Source organism: Nothobranchius furzeri, chromosome 8 (assembly GCF_043380555.1).
Source record: "Nothobranchius furzeri strain GRZ-AD chromosome 8, NfurGRZ-RIMD1, whole genome shotgun sequence".
Taxonomy (NCBI): domain Eukaryota; kingdom Metazoa; phylum Chordata; class Actinopteri; order Cyprinodontiformes; family Nothobranchiidae; genus Nothobranchius; species Nothobranchius furzeri.
In genome coordinates this window covers 80,980,863-80,999,359 of record NC_091748.1, presented here as the reverse complement: position 1 = coordinate 80,999,359, position 18,497 = coordinate 80,980,863, and the positions used below count along the sequence as shown (strand labels likewise).

The following is an 18,497-nucleotide window of genomic DNA, read 5'->3' as shown; positions in this document are numbered from 1 at the left end:
CAACAAGCAGAAGCGCTAAAAGCCTTTCTTTTAAAGAAAGAACTTTGTGCTGTCGCCAGACGCCATTTTTGACTACAGCAAAAAAACTACAGCGACATCACACACAGCGACGCTCAGTTTCTCATAAACAAGGAAGACAGCGGCGGAGTTCGCTGCGGTGCTTTCCTCTGTTCTAAGTGACTTGAATGTCTTTAAAACAACAACAAGTAGAAGCGCTAAAAGCATTTCTTCTAAAAATAAAGGATGCTTCCAGACACCTTCTTTACTACAGCTAAAAAACTACAGCGTTGCGCGATACAGTCGGTGTCTTAAGCCAAGCCACCGGGCTAACTCTAGGTGTTAAATCTCAAAGCCTTGGCTCATGGTACAATATGGTGGGCTTGACCTCAGACCACTCCTGACGAACACCCTTATTCTGTGGAGATATTTCACCTTGTGCAACCTAGACTTTTATTACTAGTAAAATCACATTTATTTTGCTGTAGGAAGACTCGTGCTGTATCAGAACACACTGTATGTGCGCATCAAGCTCAGAACCGACCCTCGTCAGCTTCTCCTCTGATCAGGTGAATGCTGATGAGACAACCTGGGATGGAATGAAGCAGCCAGCAAACTCACCTTTTGCTGTGCCAGAGAAGGAAAGGAGGCCAGGGGCGGATTAAGGACTGAACAACATCCGGGGCTTAACACACGCACGCGCGCACACACACACACACACACACATATGACACGCACTAGTCAACATCATATATGTCTTGTACCACATAATTTTTAATCTGAAGCTACATATGAAGCATATTCAGGGCAGAGTATTGTTCCTGTTAGTGTTTAGTGTGAGATGATAGTAAATATTCCCTTTCTTTCTCCAACAACTTTACCTGATAAGCTAACTTTGGGCAAACCAGCAGCACAACAAATATTTTCTAATAAGACTCACAAACCTGAGTCAACACCAGTCTCATCAAAGCTGGGGTTCTGTCGCCGTACTTCTGGTCTAAAAAACGTCCGTATGTCCATCTTCACTCATGCGTTTCAGGCAGAGACTGTAGAAGAAGCCGGCTGCTGAAGGGCTTCTTCTTCAGTGGTGGAGGCTCAGGCAGGCTGTATACAAGCTACTGCCAGCTGCTCCCTCTCTGGTGGACTTTGGTACTGCATGTTACTTCCGCGATTTAGATCCAGGGCTTTTCATGAAACATCCAGGGCTCCAGCCCAAGTAGCCGGGCCTAACGCCGCCCCTGAAGGAGGCCCTGCTTTTTTCTCATTCTTCCGGGCTGTTTCTTTTTTTTTTTATTAGTGTCTCGATTCAAAGATCAACTTCTTTACAGGAAGAGTCATATTTTACTTTTGCAGCACAAAACTCCCCCTCCACCTTTGCAGGCCTGTTCTTGATCTTTGTGGTTTAACGCCTCCTCGCCCAGGCAACAGCCGAGGACCCCTTCTTCTTTCCTTCCTGTCCTTCACACATGCAGTTCTGTGACCTTCTGTGGCCCCTGTGACCTTTTTGTTTAGCTTCCATGCTCTTGTTTCTAAGAGGTCAAGCTTGCACACTTTTAGGCCTAGTCCACACGTAGCCGGGTTTTTTTTTTAAAACGAATGTCCGCCCCTCCAAAAACTTGCATCCACACCACCTCGTTTAAAAAAAAACCCTGTCCACACATACCCGGATAAATACGTTGTTAAGGACATGCCAGACCTGTAGGCGGCAGTACTTCCCCCGTTCTTAACCTCGTCCTTCGTCTGTGGTCTTCCGCTAGGAGCAGTAATCCCGCTTGCAAAAACAAACAAGCAAAAAGCGCTTGGACAATTGATAAAGCGAGCGCAGCTCTGAGGGCATCCATGCTGTCGGCTAGTGTAAACACAGGTCGCACACATGTTGTCAGCATTTTTTGTCGCGGAAAGTGACGTTGCGGACCTTAAAACTCCGGTTTTGTCCGTCCACACGCAGACACCCAAAATGGAGAAAACGCAGATCTTCACTTTGGCCGGAGTTTTTAAAAAGATCCGTTTTCGTGTGAAAAAACTCCGTTTTCGTGTGGACGGCAGGCCAAAACGTAGAAAAATATCTACGTTTTGGCAGATCCCCGGCTACGTGTGGACAGGGCCTTAGAGTCTTGGTTCTGACAAACCCAGTCAGCTTGCTCTCTTCCACAGAACTGGGTGCAGGAGACGGGGGTCAGTAGGGCTGGAGGTCAGTGTTTTCCACACAGAGAGGAGCCCGGCCCAGACTCTATTTAATCAGCGAGTCTGCCCCCGAATCTCTTCTCTTCTCTTGTCTGTTAGTTGGCATTTGTGGTCTTTTCCTGAACGGCAATGGCATTTCATAATTTCCCTTTTTCGTTTGTACTATGCCTTCCTCAAGTTTTTGGAGGAATAATAGATCCTCTTGTGACACAGTCTTTTCATTTCTCTCAGCATCTTTGAAGTCTCTTTCCAAAACACGTATTGCGTCTGCTGGAGTGGAAGGAGGAACCTCTTTAACAGTGCGTCTGTGACAAAGCCTGGTTGCCATGTCTGTTTTCTCTTCGGGGTCTGAGTTGCCAACAATGCTCCATCCCAAATCAGTCCGAAGAGCATAAGGCTCATTATCTTTGCCTAAGATTACTTGTTTAGGTGCTAGAGCTCTAGGACAAGTATAACCTATGAGGAGACTTACCTCACAACTGAGAAGTGGAGGGATTTCATCGGCAATGGGCAGCAAGTGGCTCCACTGTTTGGCTGTTTCACATGTGGGTATGTGTTCTCTGTTAGCAGGGATGCAGTCCTTTGAATATGCCGTAGGAAGCTTTATGACTGTGGCTGAGTTATAGCCTCTCACCAAGAGATCAGACACCCTTTCACTGCTTACAACTGCATTTTTCCCCATCATGGTAGTCAGTTTTAGCTTTACTGGGCAAACATCTGCCTGCAGCTCATGTGTTACATCCTGATCAATGAAGACAGCATCACTCTGCGTGTCTAATAGCGCATAAAGCAGTTTTTCTTTGAGTGGGTTGTTAGCAGTTGACAGCCACACTGGAACTATCAGTGATGTGCTGATTGTGTGTTCAGGTGTGGCAACATTGAGTGGCATAGCTGTCGCTGCTGCAGGTGAGTTAACTTGAGTTCCATTATTTACACTCACATGTGTCTCCTTTTGCAGGCTGTTCCAATAATTATCGTCATGAAGACAGGTAGGATGCCTCTTTGAGCAGGTGTCACAACTGAAGCGGCGTTTGCAGTCTTTGGCATTGTGACCTTGTTTTAGACAACCATAACAAAGTTTCTTCTCCTTCACAAACTTTCTTCTGTTTTCTAGAGACAGTTTTAAGAAGTCTGGACACTTGTGGAGTGGATGTGCAATCTGACACAGAACACATGAAAAATCCTTTGATGTTATTGTTATTGACTGTGTGTTACTTTGTTTTGTTGAATTTGTCTTAAAAACACTTGCTTTGTTCCCTTTTGGTTCTCTTGTGTTTCTTTTGTCGCTGTTAGTTTCAGAGTATCGAAGGGCATGAATGGAGGTGAATGGGTTACATGCAACTTCAGCTTCAACAGAGAGAAAGGATGCAAAGTCACTAAAACTTGGAAACTCACCACCTTCCATTAAAGTCTTTGTTACCTGTCTGTTCCATCTTGCATTTATCCAATCTGGTAGTTTGTGCAGTAATCTTTGATTTTCCTCGCAGCCGTTAAGTATTTGCAAACCCTTTACATGAGGCGTAGCGAGCAGGCATGCATTTAGGAAGTCCGCAAAAGTTCTTAATCCATCAGCATCTCTGGACTGCACCTTTGGCCAGTTTGATAGCTTCTCTCGGAATGATTTCTGTACAATAAAGGGCTGGCCGTATCTTTGGTTTAACTTGTTCCAAGCGTCCTTATATGCGGCTTCATCACTCCTAAAGAAAGTCCCTTCAGTGCATTTGCGAGCTGACCCTGTTACATTTCTTTTTAAATAGTACAGTTTATCTGCTGCTGAGATGCCCTTTTGATCGATCAGTGATGTAAATGTGGATTTCCATTCAATAAAATGCATTGGGTCGCCACTAAAAACTGTTGGTTCTGGCGTAGGAAGTTTGTTTAATCTTATGCTGTCCTGAGCTGCCTGTGCTAGCTGGGTAACACTGGGGGGGGGGCTGTTTAGGTGTGATGTTTGGGCTCACCCTTTCATCTGTAATTGACTGTACATCACCCACTTGTAGTAAATGCCTGTCATATGCTTCAAATCTGGCTCGAGCTGCTTTCACGTCCCTTTGTGCTCTCAGGCGTTCTAACTCTGCATTTTGAACTGCCACCTGTTTTTTATGCTCTTCCTCTAGAGCCCTTATTTATCTTGTTGTCTTTGTTCCTCCAGCGCGACCTCATACTCAACCTCTGTCGCTGCTAGTTCTGCTGCTGCTTCAGCTCGTTTTGCTGTAAGATGGGAAGCTGAGGATCGCTGGCTGTGATTTGATGCTGCAGTTGATCCATATATGGAAATGGCGTATTCATGCTCTAAAAGTTCACGTAAACGAGCTTTTTTACAATCTGCATTAAAATCTCCATCAACACCACTTATTCCTTCCAGAATCATCCCTATGATCTCCCTAGTTACTGCTTCACATGCATCGATCTTTCTCCTTACGTCAGATGATGGTGCCATTTGGGTTCTATTTTCTGAATATAACTTTAATATATCATCTCTCCTTTCTTCTATTATGTCAGCAAGTTCTGACATCTCCTTCACTGTTATATCTTCCTTTAATTTTTCTCTTGTTTCACGTGCCTGTGCTTTCCATTGCTCATAAAGGACAAGCATTCTTTTTTCCTTTTTGATCATTTCTTCCCGTAGATATATTATCATTTTTTCTGTTTGGACTTTAACTCTTTCAGAGCGTCTTGGCAGATCTGACGTGTTTTGAATTTTATCTTGAAGTTCACTTATCATTTGTTCTTTGCATTTGATTGAATCTTTAATGTCCTGTCTCGCATTACTTTCATCCTGAGGTGAGTCCTTTAGGTCTTGAATTTCCCTTTGCAGAGTTGTCATCTGTTCAGTTAGGGCCGTTTCACTTACTGTTGCAGCCTGTAAGTCTTCCATTTTACTTTGCCTTGATCCGTTTCAATTCCTGACCAACTTCTGCCCTCTGCTGGATGTTGCGGGTACTGCCGTTGAACCTTGAAACCACACCGTGCGGCACGAGGGGGCGGTCAAGCTCTTACTGTAGCATTCAGTCAATATGGAGAAGGCCAGAACTGATGGTAAATGGTGATTTATTGAACCGTCCGTATCATCAACCAACGTAAGAGCTAGGCATAAACAAAAAATAATAATAAATAAAACATTTTCATCATAAACTAAACCATAATGCATAACTGATACAATCATATAGGTACCCATACACGTTCCGTTTTCACATCAACATTCTGAATTATAGTTACAAACCTTGTTCCCCTTATCAACTGAAGCTAGGCAGAAGTATTCAAACTTTCTGTGTCTTCTTCTCCATTGACCGTTAATAGTCCACCCTTTGCTCCGTCTTTCCTTCTAATAGATTTACGTTTGCTTCTTCTGTGTTGCGTCTCCCTACTTAGCCACGGTTACTATGACACAGTCAAAATAAAAGCCCGTACACCTTTACCGTTGTTAAACATAAAGAAATAGTTCACCTTCACACCCCTCTTCCTTGATGTTTCCCCATTGTCTCAGCTTGCCGATCCCAAAAAACGGAACTCCAAATCCATCGATTGACGGGTTAAAATCCTGACTGTTGCTTGTAGCCATGTCTCAAAAAACGCCATCAAACAGTACTGGTCAAAAACCTAGTGATGTCGGACACACGCCTGAAGTTCATTCACTTTGTTCCTCAGCAACTGGACATTCCCCAGAATGACTGAGGGTAAGGGATTAAACTGGTGTTTCTTCATGCGCACTCACACTCCACCGCGCCTGCCACAGTTCCTTTTTATCATGCTGTAGCCACCTTTAGCCCTCTTCCTGACGTGTAATGGACCGGTGTTTCTTTCAGATGTGTTTTGGGGAGGTTGAACTGAGTTAGACGTTTAACTTTGTGGTGTTTTGTGATGATATCATTGTGTCTTCTTCCTGTGTTTCAGAGAGATCCATCAGTATTTCTTCTTCCTCTCATCATCTGAGTGCCCATCTGCCCATTTCTTCTAAACCCTGGACCTCCTTGCCTTCTCCTGCCTCCTCTGCTGCGCAGGTACAGCCACCTCTTTATGTTGCTCGAGGTCTCACAGAGACTCGGCTGCAGGACTTTGATGGATGTCAAGCCAGAGAACTGGAGGAAAACTCTGTGAGTCTATGTTCCGACTTTTATTTTGGTACTTTAAAATTTCCTGCTTTGTGCTGTAAGTCTGAAGAGCAGACCTTCCTGTTTTCTGGTTTTCAGTATGCAGGAATCCAGTTGGTTGATGACATCAACAATGAGGTAAATGCTTCAGACTACCATAGGACACATGCCTAGGAAGCAGTAACACCAGCAGCACCAGTAGAACCAGTACCAGATGCACTATGGCGCTTACACATTGGCGTCGGCATGGCCGGGAACGGGACCAGTATAGAACCGGAATTTGGTTTCACACATGGGTTAGATGAGCATTTTCCGGTCAGAGGCAACTCTTATTTTTCAGATCTCCTTCCCAGCGGTCAGCGTGGGACCAAGGTTACACTACGGACTGATTAGCCAGCTGAAATTACATCTACTGCCTCCAGTTAGTGAGTAGAATCAGCCAGTGGAGGGTTCCCGCGTGCATGATTCATTTTCATTCTGAATGCTGTTAAGAAAACGTCTCTGTCTGTAGCACTAAGCTGCTGCTCAGTAGGAACGGGTAAGAGAGTGAGCTGTGTGTCCCTGCCCTCTGCATCGGAGCTTTTGTCCCAGAGAGCCAAAAGACAGCTGCTCAGTAGAACTGCTCAGAGGCGAAAGCAGCTTGTGTGTGGCCCGCAGCAGTGGAGGACAAGATTATCAAGAGGACCCACATAGTAAATTAATAAAATAATGTGGTTCAGAGTCTCAAAAGCAATACAGCTCATGCCCGCCTTTGTTTATTATGAAGGACACCGTGGACTTTCCTGCATGCAATAAATGCTGCTTATTGGCTTGGGAATTCCCCATTTCTGAGAACTCCTTCAAATTTATAGGTGAACGCTACACTGCCCAGACCAGACCGCACTCACACCATTCAGCCCCACCAAGCCCCGACCGCGCTGATGCTGATGTGTAAGCGACACTAGCTGCACCAGTGATCTGGCCAAGAGGCAGCAGCAACAGACTAGTGATGTGCCGTTCACGAACGAAAAGGCTCTTAGATGTGACTCTGAATAGACCAATCAGAGCCGGCTCAGTCTCAGAGGAGCCAAATTGGAGTTGTTTTTCCTTTCTCGGTCCCTTTCTCTCCATGTTTAAGCCACATGTCACATCATTGATCAACTCCTCGATGAGCCCTCTGCTCTGCTTCTCACCCCTTCTTTCCAGCGGAGCCGTCAGCAGCACGTTACTGCAGCAGCACGTCTTGCTCGCGTAAGCTGCTGCTTGGCCCTTCCCACGAGACGCGAATCAGCAGGGGAGCAGCTGTCACCGACCGAGCACGAAGTCCCACGAGTGACTTCGTCAGTAAACACAACAACAAGCAGGAGAAAACTACAACATGGTTTGTGTTTTATGTTCTGTCCGTTTTATAATCGCCAATACGGACCTGAAAAACAAAGGAGACGGCTAGCTAGGTGATAACTTCTCACGGGGACGCACAGTTAGTAACCTTTTTAAAAAGGCAGTAAAGCAACCAGAAGGCAGTACGTTTCTTTATTCTGAAAATCTCAGGAGCTTCTCTCCATTTCCGCGTCCGATTTCCTGTCTTTCCTTCCCCAAAAATGTGGAACTTGACCCGTTTCAGAGGCGTCGCGTGTAGAAAATAGAACCGGCGCGTAAAGGCCGCGACATGCTGCTCCTGAGACGCGGCCGACTCGCGCTGCTGACGGCTGCTGACGGCTCCGGTATGGAAAGCCAAAACCGCCAAAATATGCCACTTTCTCAACCCGCCTAGTTAAGAGATGGTGAAAAAAATGCCGTTTGATGTGTCAAGACGTCGTAAAATACGGCGAAAAGTCTCCCAGAACGCCGTATTTGACGCCAGCCAGAGGCGTTCTTAACGGTCCCGTAGAACGCCCGGAAAAAACGACGTGTTTTTTCTGGACACTGAACGCCGTTCTTTATGTCACCCTAATCCCAGACGCGTTCCCTGTGTGGGTGGCGTAAAAAACGGCGTTTGGTACGGACTTTGAACGCTGCTTTTTTCGCCGATCTGTGACATAAAACGCCGTTTTTAACACCACTTTGTGACAGTTTTCACGCGTTTAAAATTCAACGTTACTCTCATTTATGCAGAGCCCTCCCCCTGGGTTTCTCATCCACTTAATTTAAACTCCAGGGACCCAATGAAAGAAGAGGAGGGAGAGGCAGCACTAATTCATCCCAGATTCGCCGGGCTGAGCGGATTGCTGTTTTCTAATACAACTCTGCTCTGTTTCAACTAATTTCACTGTATTGAAAAAGCCTTGAAATGTAGCAATATTATCAACAATGTGTCAGCATTATTATTTTTCTGTCTACCTAACCTGTCTACCTGTAAAAGGCAGAAACCTGATGATTACTTAAAAGTGTGGCTGCCCCGTATCAGTCTGTCCTCGTTTCGTGAGTCCAGCTGGAACATCAGTGCTGTTTCTGTCCAAAACTCCATTCTTCTTAACCCTCTGATGCATGAATTATGAAATCTTCAACCATGATTTTTTAAACAATTTTTTTCATTCATCTTTAGGTGTGAATGAAACAAATTTCAACAAATATTTTTGTAACATTTTGTTAATTTACAAATAATTTATTACATGTCTACCTCAGTGGACAGCGTGCACTCTGAACATGAAATATGTTGGCTTGACTTGCTGAAGCTCAAATGGAGGGGCTCAAATGCAATAAAGTCTAACAGCTGTGCTTAATAGCAAAAATAAATAAATAACAATTTTGAGTCCACTGTAGTGACCATTATGCATCAAAGGGTTAAGCTCATCCACTTTCAGTATTTACTATTGTTTTTGTTGTTGTTGTTGTTGTTTTTCAATTATTGTTATACGTGTCTTACAGGAGCTTCTGAAGATGTTCTGTCTTGCTTCTCCATCATCACTCTCCAGATCCTCAGACCAGCCACTCCAGAACCTTCCCAGATCCAGGATCAGAGCACTTTAATGCTTGTTGTTCTCCTACAGAAGCCTTAAACTAGAATTTGCTAATGAGCTTTCTTGGCTAAAATATGCTCTTGAATGTTTTTATTTACATTAATATTTCAAGACAAACGTTTTTCATTGCTGCTTCACCAAGACATGACTCTGAAAATGTCCTCATGATCCTGAAACGCTGGTGAAAACAAATTACTTTCAACCTCTTATAAAACAAACGTGTCTGTTGATGATTATGCCCACTACAATACTGAAGCACCTGCATACTTGAAGACAAGCATTAAAGTGCTCTGATCCTGGATCTGGGAAGGTTCTGGAGTGGCTGGTCTGAGGATCTGGAGAGTGATGATGGAGAAGCAAGACAGAACATCTTCAGAAGCTCCTGTAAGACAAGTATAACAGTAAAAAAAAACAACAACAACAAAAACCAATAGTAAATACTCAAAGTGGATGAGCTTAAGAAGAGGGGAGTTTTGGACAGAAAGAGCACCGATGTTCCAGCTGGACTCAGCCCGGCGAATCTGGGATGAATTAGTGCTGCCTCTCCCTCCTCTTCTTTCATTGGGTCCCTGGAGTTTAAATTAAGTGGATGAGAAACCCAGGGGGAGGGCTCTGCATAAATGAGAGTAACGTTGAATTTTAAACGCGTGAAAACTGTCACAAAGTGGTGTTAAAACGGCGTTTTATGTCACAGATCGGCGAAATAAGCGGCGTTCAATATCCATACCAAACGCCGTTTTTTATGCCACCCACACAGGGAACGCGTCTGGGATTAGGGTGACGTAAAGAACGGCATTCAATGTCCGGAAAAAAACGTCGTTTTTTTACGGGCGTTCTACGGGACCGTTAAGAACGGCTCTGGCTGGCGTCAAATACGGAGTTCTGGGAGAGTTTTGCCGTAATTTACGACGTCTTGACACATCAAACGGCGTTTTTTTCGCCATCTCTTAACTAGACGGGTTGGGAAAGTGGCGTATTTCGGCGGTTTTGGCTTTCCATACTCCGGTGGAAAAGGTTCTGTTGACCACAGTGGTTCCTATCAGCAGCCATGACGTGCTGCTGCAGTAACGTGTTGCTGACGGCTCCTGTGGAAAGAAGGGGTCAGTGTTTCTGCAGCGAGCAGGAGAGGTAAGGAGGAACGGGGGACAGGTTCTGGTGTAAACTCACAGAGCAGTGGGAGGAGGAGGGTGTGAAAGGGGAGAAAAACAGTCTCCAGAAAGGTGAGGATGTGAGTGAAAGCAGCAAATGCAACCAGATTTGGACATATTTCACTAATACTGACAATTCAAAGGAAGAGTGTGGACTATGCAAAGCAAAAATATCTTTTCAAGCAGGTTCTACAAAGTTGTCTGTGTGATTATCTTAGCTTTTCTAAGTTGTTTACCTGTAAATAGTTAAGTCTTTAAATATTTTACATATAGAGTTTATTTTTGTTTTGTTGCATTCTGTTTAGTGTTGGATAGTCAGAAGTTATTGTAATGATTTGTAAGTAGTCACTTTTAATAAATTGTCAATAGAATATAAAGGTATTCAATTAAATGTAATATTCCATAAAAATATGAATTATCAATATTAATATTTGATGATGAAACTACCCTAATTTCTGGCCTACAAGCCGCTATTATTTCCCTGTGCTTTGAAGCCTGTGCCCAATATCATGGTGCGGCTCATGTGTAGATTTTTGTTGGCCAACAACCACCAGAGGCACTCTCCAGCAGTAAAGTGAGACACGCACGGCAAAACGTTACGCGTGGAAGAAGACGCTCTTTGATTTAAAGCGGCACGTTTACACATCAGACACACCCTCGTCATGGAAAACACGCGGAGGAATGCATATGCTGCAGCTTTCAAATTAAAAGCGATCGATCTGGCCATCAAACAAGGAAACAGAGCCACTGCACGGGAGCTTGGCATGAAAGAATCAATGGTGCGACGTTGGAGGCGGCAGCGGGAAGCACTCAGTCAATGTAAAAAAACAACAAAAGCTTTCAGAGGAAATAAAAGCAGATGGCCGGAACTGGAAAACATTCTTGAAGACTGGGTGAACACTAGAGCTGTAGCAAAGCGTCGATGACGTCGACGGCTCAATTCTAAAAATTCGTCGACGTCAGATCCGGTAGTCGACGCACCACGGCCACTTTTTGAATCCCCAGGAGTTTGTAAATAGAGGAGGAATCTGCCTGTTTTTCCTCCAGTTCTCCACCCTCACTAACATCTCTGCCAAATACCGAAGAACCGGAACAATGTCCGTCCACTACTAGATTCCTTTCCTGTTTTGCCCGTCTTCGTCTCCCGGCAATGGACAACAACTTCCGGGGTCAGATGCGCTGCTTCGTCTCTATCGCAGATGTAGAACATCACCGGGAGCGTTTCTCCCTTCATAAAGGAGCTTCTTTCAGACATTAGGAGAGCTGGTTTGGTGGTAGCGGTCTCTCCTCCGTGCTGGTCTGTTTGCTGCTGGGTATTTTTGGTTTATTTAAACTTGGTAACTTGAACTTAACGTTGGTAAAGCTACTGTTAGCATCTTCGCTAACAGCTTCTTGCGTTCGGATAAGCTGTTAAGTTTTGGTTTAGAGTTCATCTTTTTTGTGGTGCAGATCTCCCTTTTATTACATTTAGAGTGTTGTGGGTTTTCGGTTTAGTTTAAAACCTTGAGTTTGGTTTAACCGCCCAGTTTAGAGTTTGGACCTTTGGAGATCCTTATTTTGGTCCAGAACCCTGTAATCTTTGCCCAGTGGGACATCCCTACTTATTTGTACTTTTGTTTTAATTCCCCACAGGCAGGATTAGTTTTATTATTCCCAACCTGTGGATGGGAAGATTTATGATTTTTGTAGTTGTAAATAAACCTGATCATCATTTTAACTTTTAAATCCCGTTATCGTCCCTTCCTTTTTGCACACGAGCCAAACTCCCCAGGAAGGGTCGTAACACCACTCGCCTCACGCACATAAGTGACTAAAACAAAGCAGCATGGAGACACTCCGTCTCTAACCACTTCTCAGGCAGCAGCCTGCACTCCCAAGTTCTACACGTCACCAGAACATAACCAACCAACACAATACAAGCAGTGTTATACAAAATGCAAGGCCTGTAGTGTTTATTCTCTTACAGTAACAATTTATCACCTTTTTTGAGGAATTTATTAGAGATTTTCTTGTTTTTATTAATTGTGCAATAGTCATTAGAATAGTCGACATTCGGGAGGGACTCGGAGTAGAACCGCTGCTCCTCCGGATCGAAAGGAGCCAGTTGAGGTGGTTTGGGCATCTGGTCAGGATGCCTCCTGGACGCCTCCCCGGGGAGGTGTTTCGGGCATGTCCTGCCGGCAGAAGGCCCCCGGGGCGACCCAGGACACGTTGGAGAGGTTACATCTCCAGTCTGGTCCGGGAACGCCTTGGGGTCCTGCCGGAGGAGCTGGTGGACAAGGCCGGGGAGAGGACGGCCTGGAGCTCCCTAGTTGGGATGCTGCCCCCGCGACCCGGACCCGGATAAGCGGAGGAAGACGACGACGACGAGACTATTCGATAAAATAATCGTCAGAATAATCTTTTTAAAAATAACCGTTTACCCCCAGCCCTAGTGAACACACAAAGAGCAGACGGCCGAGGTGTTTCCACTGTGCAGATCATTACTAACCAGGCATGTTTTGTGTACAGTTTTTATTTTCTAATTATCCGGGGCTTGTTAATGCTGTGTCAGCACTGTTCTTTTCTTCTAAACAGACAGGAGCAAGGTGGAAAAGAGGAGGTTAGTGGAGAAAAGTTTGAAAAAGTGGCCGGTGACTGCAGCTAAGCCAAGCACAGGTGCCATCTTGTTACCGACCGGAAGCGGTGAGCTACATATGTTAGCAAAACCTTTCTTTAAGTATCTGAGAGAGATTGTGGAGTCTGAGTGGTAAAATCAGTTTGGTTGTATAGTTTGATAAGCTTGATAATATTATTAAAAACCATCCAACGCCATTTGTGTCGAGTTTACGCACCCTTGTGTGGAGAACCCCATGCAATCCCGGGGGTCAAGAGGTCGTGATGGACACTGCCAGTGGAGGGAACCTCTAGGTAACAGGTACCAGGTACCCTTAGATTAGCTCGGATATGACCCGTCTAGTCTGAGATACCTCCAGGTAACGGCAGTAAGCTGGAATGCTTGTTTAGCACCTGAGGCTGTTTGGTGGCTCTTAAAAGAGCCGTTGTGTCTGAAATCACTCGCAAAGCAGAGAAGCTTTGACCATGAGGTCAAAATGCTTGTTCACCTGACTGGCCTTGTCAAGGGAACGGCAAAGACTAACTAGATCAGGAAGTAATTTTTGTTTTGTCACCTTCATTGTTTGTAAATTTATACAAATCAGAATTTGACACGTTTAAAGGGCATTACCAAAATACCTCAGAGATCATGCCTTCACTCAGACACTAAGAGAGGTTAACTCTTAGTGTGAAGTGAGAATGTTTTTACACATTTATGTTAAGTGAATGTTAAACACTAATAATAATCTTATTATAATGTGTATTAATAAAGTGATAGATTAACTTGTTAAATTAACAAACACTGATCTGGTGTAGTTTAAGATCTGAAATGAATCATTGCAGGAAAAACATTCATTTTAACACATCATTGATTAATGCACACATAATCAAAACACTTTGGGATTGAACAAGATGTAGTGAAAATGATTTACACTATATTTTTATTAAAATGACCAATGAGATGTGATGATTCCATATAAATGTGAAATATTGATCTGATTTATCTATGAATGTTTAATCAGAAGATTCTAGTTACTTTACTTATTCAGGAATCATAAACACACTTCGTATTAATTCAGACAGAGTCAAGTATATAGTTTATAAAAATGAATTAATTTCTTTCCCCTAAACTAATAATTATACATGACAAGGTATGAATGTTGAGATGTGACGTTATGGATATGAAGTGATTTAATGTGATTTATGGAATGTTGTAATGGAAGCTAGATGTTGTATTAAAACTGTCTAAGTATCTGAGAGAATTTTTTAAATCTGGGTTGTAAAATAACTTGGCTGTATGTTTGTTAAATTAGAGATTTATTAATTTTTGTAAAAAATCATCCGATGCAATCTGTTGAGTCTACACACCCTTATGTGAAGATCCCCATTCAGATCCAGGGGCTCACGAGGTCTGAATGGACACTGCCGATGGCATGGACCTCGAGGTACCAGGAACCCGTAGATTAGCTCTGATACGACCCATCTAGTCTTGAGCTATGTCTAGGTCACAACAGGAAGCTGAAAAGCTTGTTTGCATCTAAGGCTATTGTTGGCTCTTAGAATCTTCATCATACTCCAGGGTTACTTGTGGAGTACCACAGGGTTCAGTGCTTGGACCAATTCTTTTTACCCCTGGGTGTGGCAGCCTCGTTACAGCAGCTCTGCTCATTCTGAGCTTCTTTTTCCCTTTTCTTCTCTCCCGTATCTTTTTTTTATGTTTTATTATTAATATTAGATTCGATAATCATGCTATTCCATCTGGAGCCGGCTCTGGTGGTTTTTTTGAGCTTTTCTTTACTTTTTTTATCTGTGCTGGGGGAAGAGGAGCAGAGATCCCTTGTCTACAGCAGGGATCAGCTGTTAGTGTTGCGTTCAACAGCGGCACTGCCAGTGGATAGACTCGAAATCCCCGGCGAGCTGAGGAGGAAGAGACGAGGATGTCGTGCTGGGAAGGAGCGCCGTCGCCCGAGAAGGAGACGTTATCGATCATCTCTTCCTTCTGTAATTATTGGAAATGTAAGATCTCTGCCCAATAAGATGGATGAGCTCTCATCGCTAACCCGATCACAGAGGGAGTACCGGCAGTGCAGCATTATGATGCTAACGGAGTCGTGGCTAACACCGCTAATCCCGGATGCGTGCGTGACACTACAGGGATTTCAGATGCTGCGTGCGGACAGAACAAGTGAAAGTGGTAAGAGGAAAGGTGGGGGACTAACGGTGTTTGTGAATGACAGCTGGTGTAATCCTGGGCATATCACAGTGAAAGAACATCATTGCAGCAGAGACATTGAGGTGCTAGCAGTTAGCATGCGTCCGTACTATCTGCCCCGGGAATTCTCGCATGTTATCGCGATAACAGTGTATGTCCCCCCCTCAGCTAATGCCGAGGCAGCCTGTGAGTCTCTTCACTCTGTGGTTAGCAGACTGCAAACGCAATCCCCGAGAGCCTTCTTTATAATATCTGGGGACTTTAATCATGCCTCACTGGACTCTACGTTGCCCACCTTCACCCAGTATGTGACCTGCCCGACCAGGGGAAATAAAACACTGGACCTACTGTATGCCAATGCTGAAAAGGCATATAGTTCATCACCTTTCCCTCCTCTGGGCAGATCTGATCACAACTTGGTGTATCTTGCTCCTGTGTATGAGCCCTTGGTGCGAAGGGAGCCACCAGCTACCCGTACAATACAGAGATGTTCGGAGGAGAGTGAGGGGGTCCTTAAGGATTGTTTTGATACAACTGTATGGGGGGTGTTCTGTGAAGATCATGGAGATGACATTGACAGCCTCACTGCATGCATTACAGATTATATTAATTTCTGTGTGGATAGCATTATCCCTATCAGGACTGTACGGTGTTTCTCTAATAACAAACCCTGGATTACTCCTGAAATAAAAAAAGCCCTCAAGCAGAAGAAGCGGGCCTTCAAACTCAGGGACAAGGAGGAGTTGAAAAGAGTGCAGAGAGAACTGAGGAGACTGATAAGGAATGGGAAAGACACCTACAGGCAGAGGATGGAGAACCAGCTTCAGCAAAGCAATGTGAGTGAAGTCTGGAGATTCCTTAGAACCATCTCAGGTCATAAACATCAGAACTCTCTGCCTGTGAGGGATGTGAGGTGGGCAAATGAACTGAATCAATTCTTTAATAGATTTGACTCGGCTACGAGGCAGACCTCAACGTCGGCTGCTGACTCTCCCACCCTCTCTACCACTGTTTTACCTCTGACCTCTCACCCCTCCTCACCTTCAGTAACAGTATCTAGTACACACTTTACGCAAGGTCCTGGCTGGTCCCTCTCTACCACACAGGTGAGGGGGGAAATGAGGAGGATAAATGGCAGGAAGGCAGCGGGTCCAGATGGTATCAGCGCATGGGTGGTCAGGTCCTGCGCGGACCAACTGTGTGAGGTAATCGGGCACATTTTCAACCTGAGCCTGAGGCTGGGAAGAGTCCCAAAGCTCTGGAAAACATCTTGTGTAGTTCCGGTGCCAAAAACTTCACGCCCCAAGGATTTTAACAGCTACAGGCCGGTGGCTCTAACATCCCATCTTATGAAGACTCTGGAGCGGTTGGTTCTGGTTTGGCTTCGGCGCCTAGTGGGCTCTTCACTGGACCCGCTCTAGTTTGCCTATCAAACTGGCATTGGTGCTGATGATGCGGTCATCCACCTCCTGCATCGCTCGCTCGCTCACCTGGAGACTGTTGGGAGTACTGTGAGGATCATGTTTTTTGATTTCTCCAGTGCCTTCAATACCATTCTTCCCTCGGTTCTGAAGGACAAACTGGTGAACGTTGGAGTGGATCATCACTTCGCTACCTGGATTCTGGACTACCTTTCTGACCGACCACAGTATGTGAGGGCTCAGGGCTGTGTGTCGGAGAGTGTCATCTGCAGCACGGGGGCCCCCCAGGGAACGGTTCTGGCTCCGTTCCTTTTTACCATCTATACTGCGGACTTCTCCTATAACTCAAATCAGTGCTTCTTGCAGAAGTTCTCGGATGACTCTGCGATTGTGGGTCTCATCAAGGATGGGGATGACAAGGAGTACAGGAGACTGACTCAGGACTTTGTGGACTGGTGCCAGCTGAACTATCTACAGATTAATGCCAGCAAAACTAAGGAGCTGGTGATAGACTTTCGTAGGCATACGCATTCCTCGCTTCAACCACTGAGCATACAGGGCATGGACATTGAGACTGTGGACAGTTACAGGTACCTTGGGGTCCATCTGAACAATTAACTGGACTGGACTCATAATTCAGATGCCCTGTATAGAAAAGGGCAGAGTAGGCTGTACCTACTACGGAGACTGAGGTCATTTGGAGTAGTGGGCCCTCTCCTGAAGACCTTTTATGACTCTGTGGTGGCCTCGGCCATCTTTTATGGTGTGGTCTGCTGGGGCAGCAGCATCTCTGCGGGGGATAGGAAGAGGCTGAACAGACTGATCCGCAGGGCCAGTTCTGTTCTAGGATGCCCCCTGGACCCTGTGGAGGTGGTGAGTGACAGGAGAATGACAGCTAAACTGTCATCCATGTTGGATAATATCTCTCATCCCATGCAGGTAACTTTGACAGCTATGAGCAGCTCTTTTAGTGGGAGACTGCGGCACCCAAGGTGTGGGACAGAGAGATTCCGTAGGTCTTTCCTCCCCACTGCTGTCAGACTTTACAACAAATCTGTCGGTTGAAGTGTACTCTGTATTTCTAGCTGTATCTAGTATGGTTATTATTTATTACTTTTTAACCCATTCTTAAGGTATAAACTGTCTATTGTATTGAATTTATTTTATCTCATTGCGGTCGGTTTTATTGTATTGTATTTTAATGTTTTTCTCCCTCTTCAGCATAACTTTTACTTTTACTTTGCTTGGCTGTAAACGAAACAAATTTCCCACTTGTGGGACTAATAAAGGTCATCTTATCTTATCTTATCTTATATATATATATGCTTCCAATTGGTAAAATCATTGGACAGCATGGGATAAACTTTCACAGTTATGCTGACGATACTACGTTATATGTATCCATTAACCCTGATGAACCTAATCGGTTAGTTAGATTACAGGCTTGTCATGAAGACATAAAAAATTGGATGACTTTAAACTTTCTGCTTTCAAATGAAGACAAGATTGAAGTTCTCATATTTTGACCCAAAATTCAGAAAAAGAAATTGCTTAGTCAATCACCTGACCTGAACGACGCTAAATTAGTCTCAGAGAACAAAGTAAGAAACCTTGGTGTTATCTTTGACCGGGACATGTCATTCTCTAATCTCCGACCAATTTCCAAGTTACCATTTTTATCTAAGGTACTTGAGAAAGTCGTGCATGAACAGTTAGTACTACATCTTAATGACCATCAAGTAATAGGCATTTTTCAGTCTGGGCTTAGACAACAGCACAGCACTGAAACTGCTCATGTTCATGTGTTTAATGACATCTTTCTGGCCTTGGATTCAGGGTTCCATGTGGTTCTGGTACTTCTGGATCTATCTGCAGCCTTTGATACGATCGATCATAACATCTTGATCTCT

The 18,497-nt window shown here is 44.5% G+C and overlaps 2 protein-coding genes across 10 annotated transcripts in view; one reads left to right on the top strand and one right to left on the bottom strand.

Annotated features, from left to right (window-relative positions):
- The window catches only part of LOC139071602 (spectrin alpha chain, non-erythrocytic 1-like), a 337,529-nt gene that overhangs the window by 230,781 nt on the left and 88,251 nt on the right, over positions 1-18,497 (bottom strand). The window lies entirely within an intron of this gene.
- Positions 1-18,497, top strand: part of misp (mitotic spindle positioning) — a 57,348-nt gene that overhangs the window by 28,102 nt on the left and 10,749 nt on the right. For 5 of the 9 annotated variants that reach the window (XR_011521449.1, XR_008559998.2, XR_008559999.2 and 2 more), the window contains one exon: positions 6,076-6,203. The exons of 1 other annotated variant lie outside the window; for it this stretch is intronic. Coding sequence is in view for 2 of the 8 variants with exons in the window: in XM_054734936.2 (XP_054590911.1) it covers positions 6,076-6,275; positions 6,372-6,410 (239 nt within the window). In the remaining 6 variants the exon portion in view is untranslated. Of the gene's footprint in view, positions 1-6,075; positions 6,276-6,371; positions 6,411-12,936; positions 13,045-18,497 lie in introns of those variants that run through there. 3 more of the 9 variants (XM_054734936.2, XM_054734935.2, XR_008560002.2) reach the window with 2 other exon arrangements.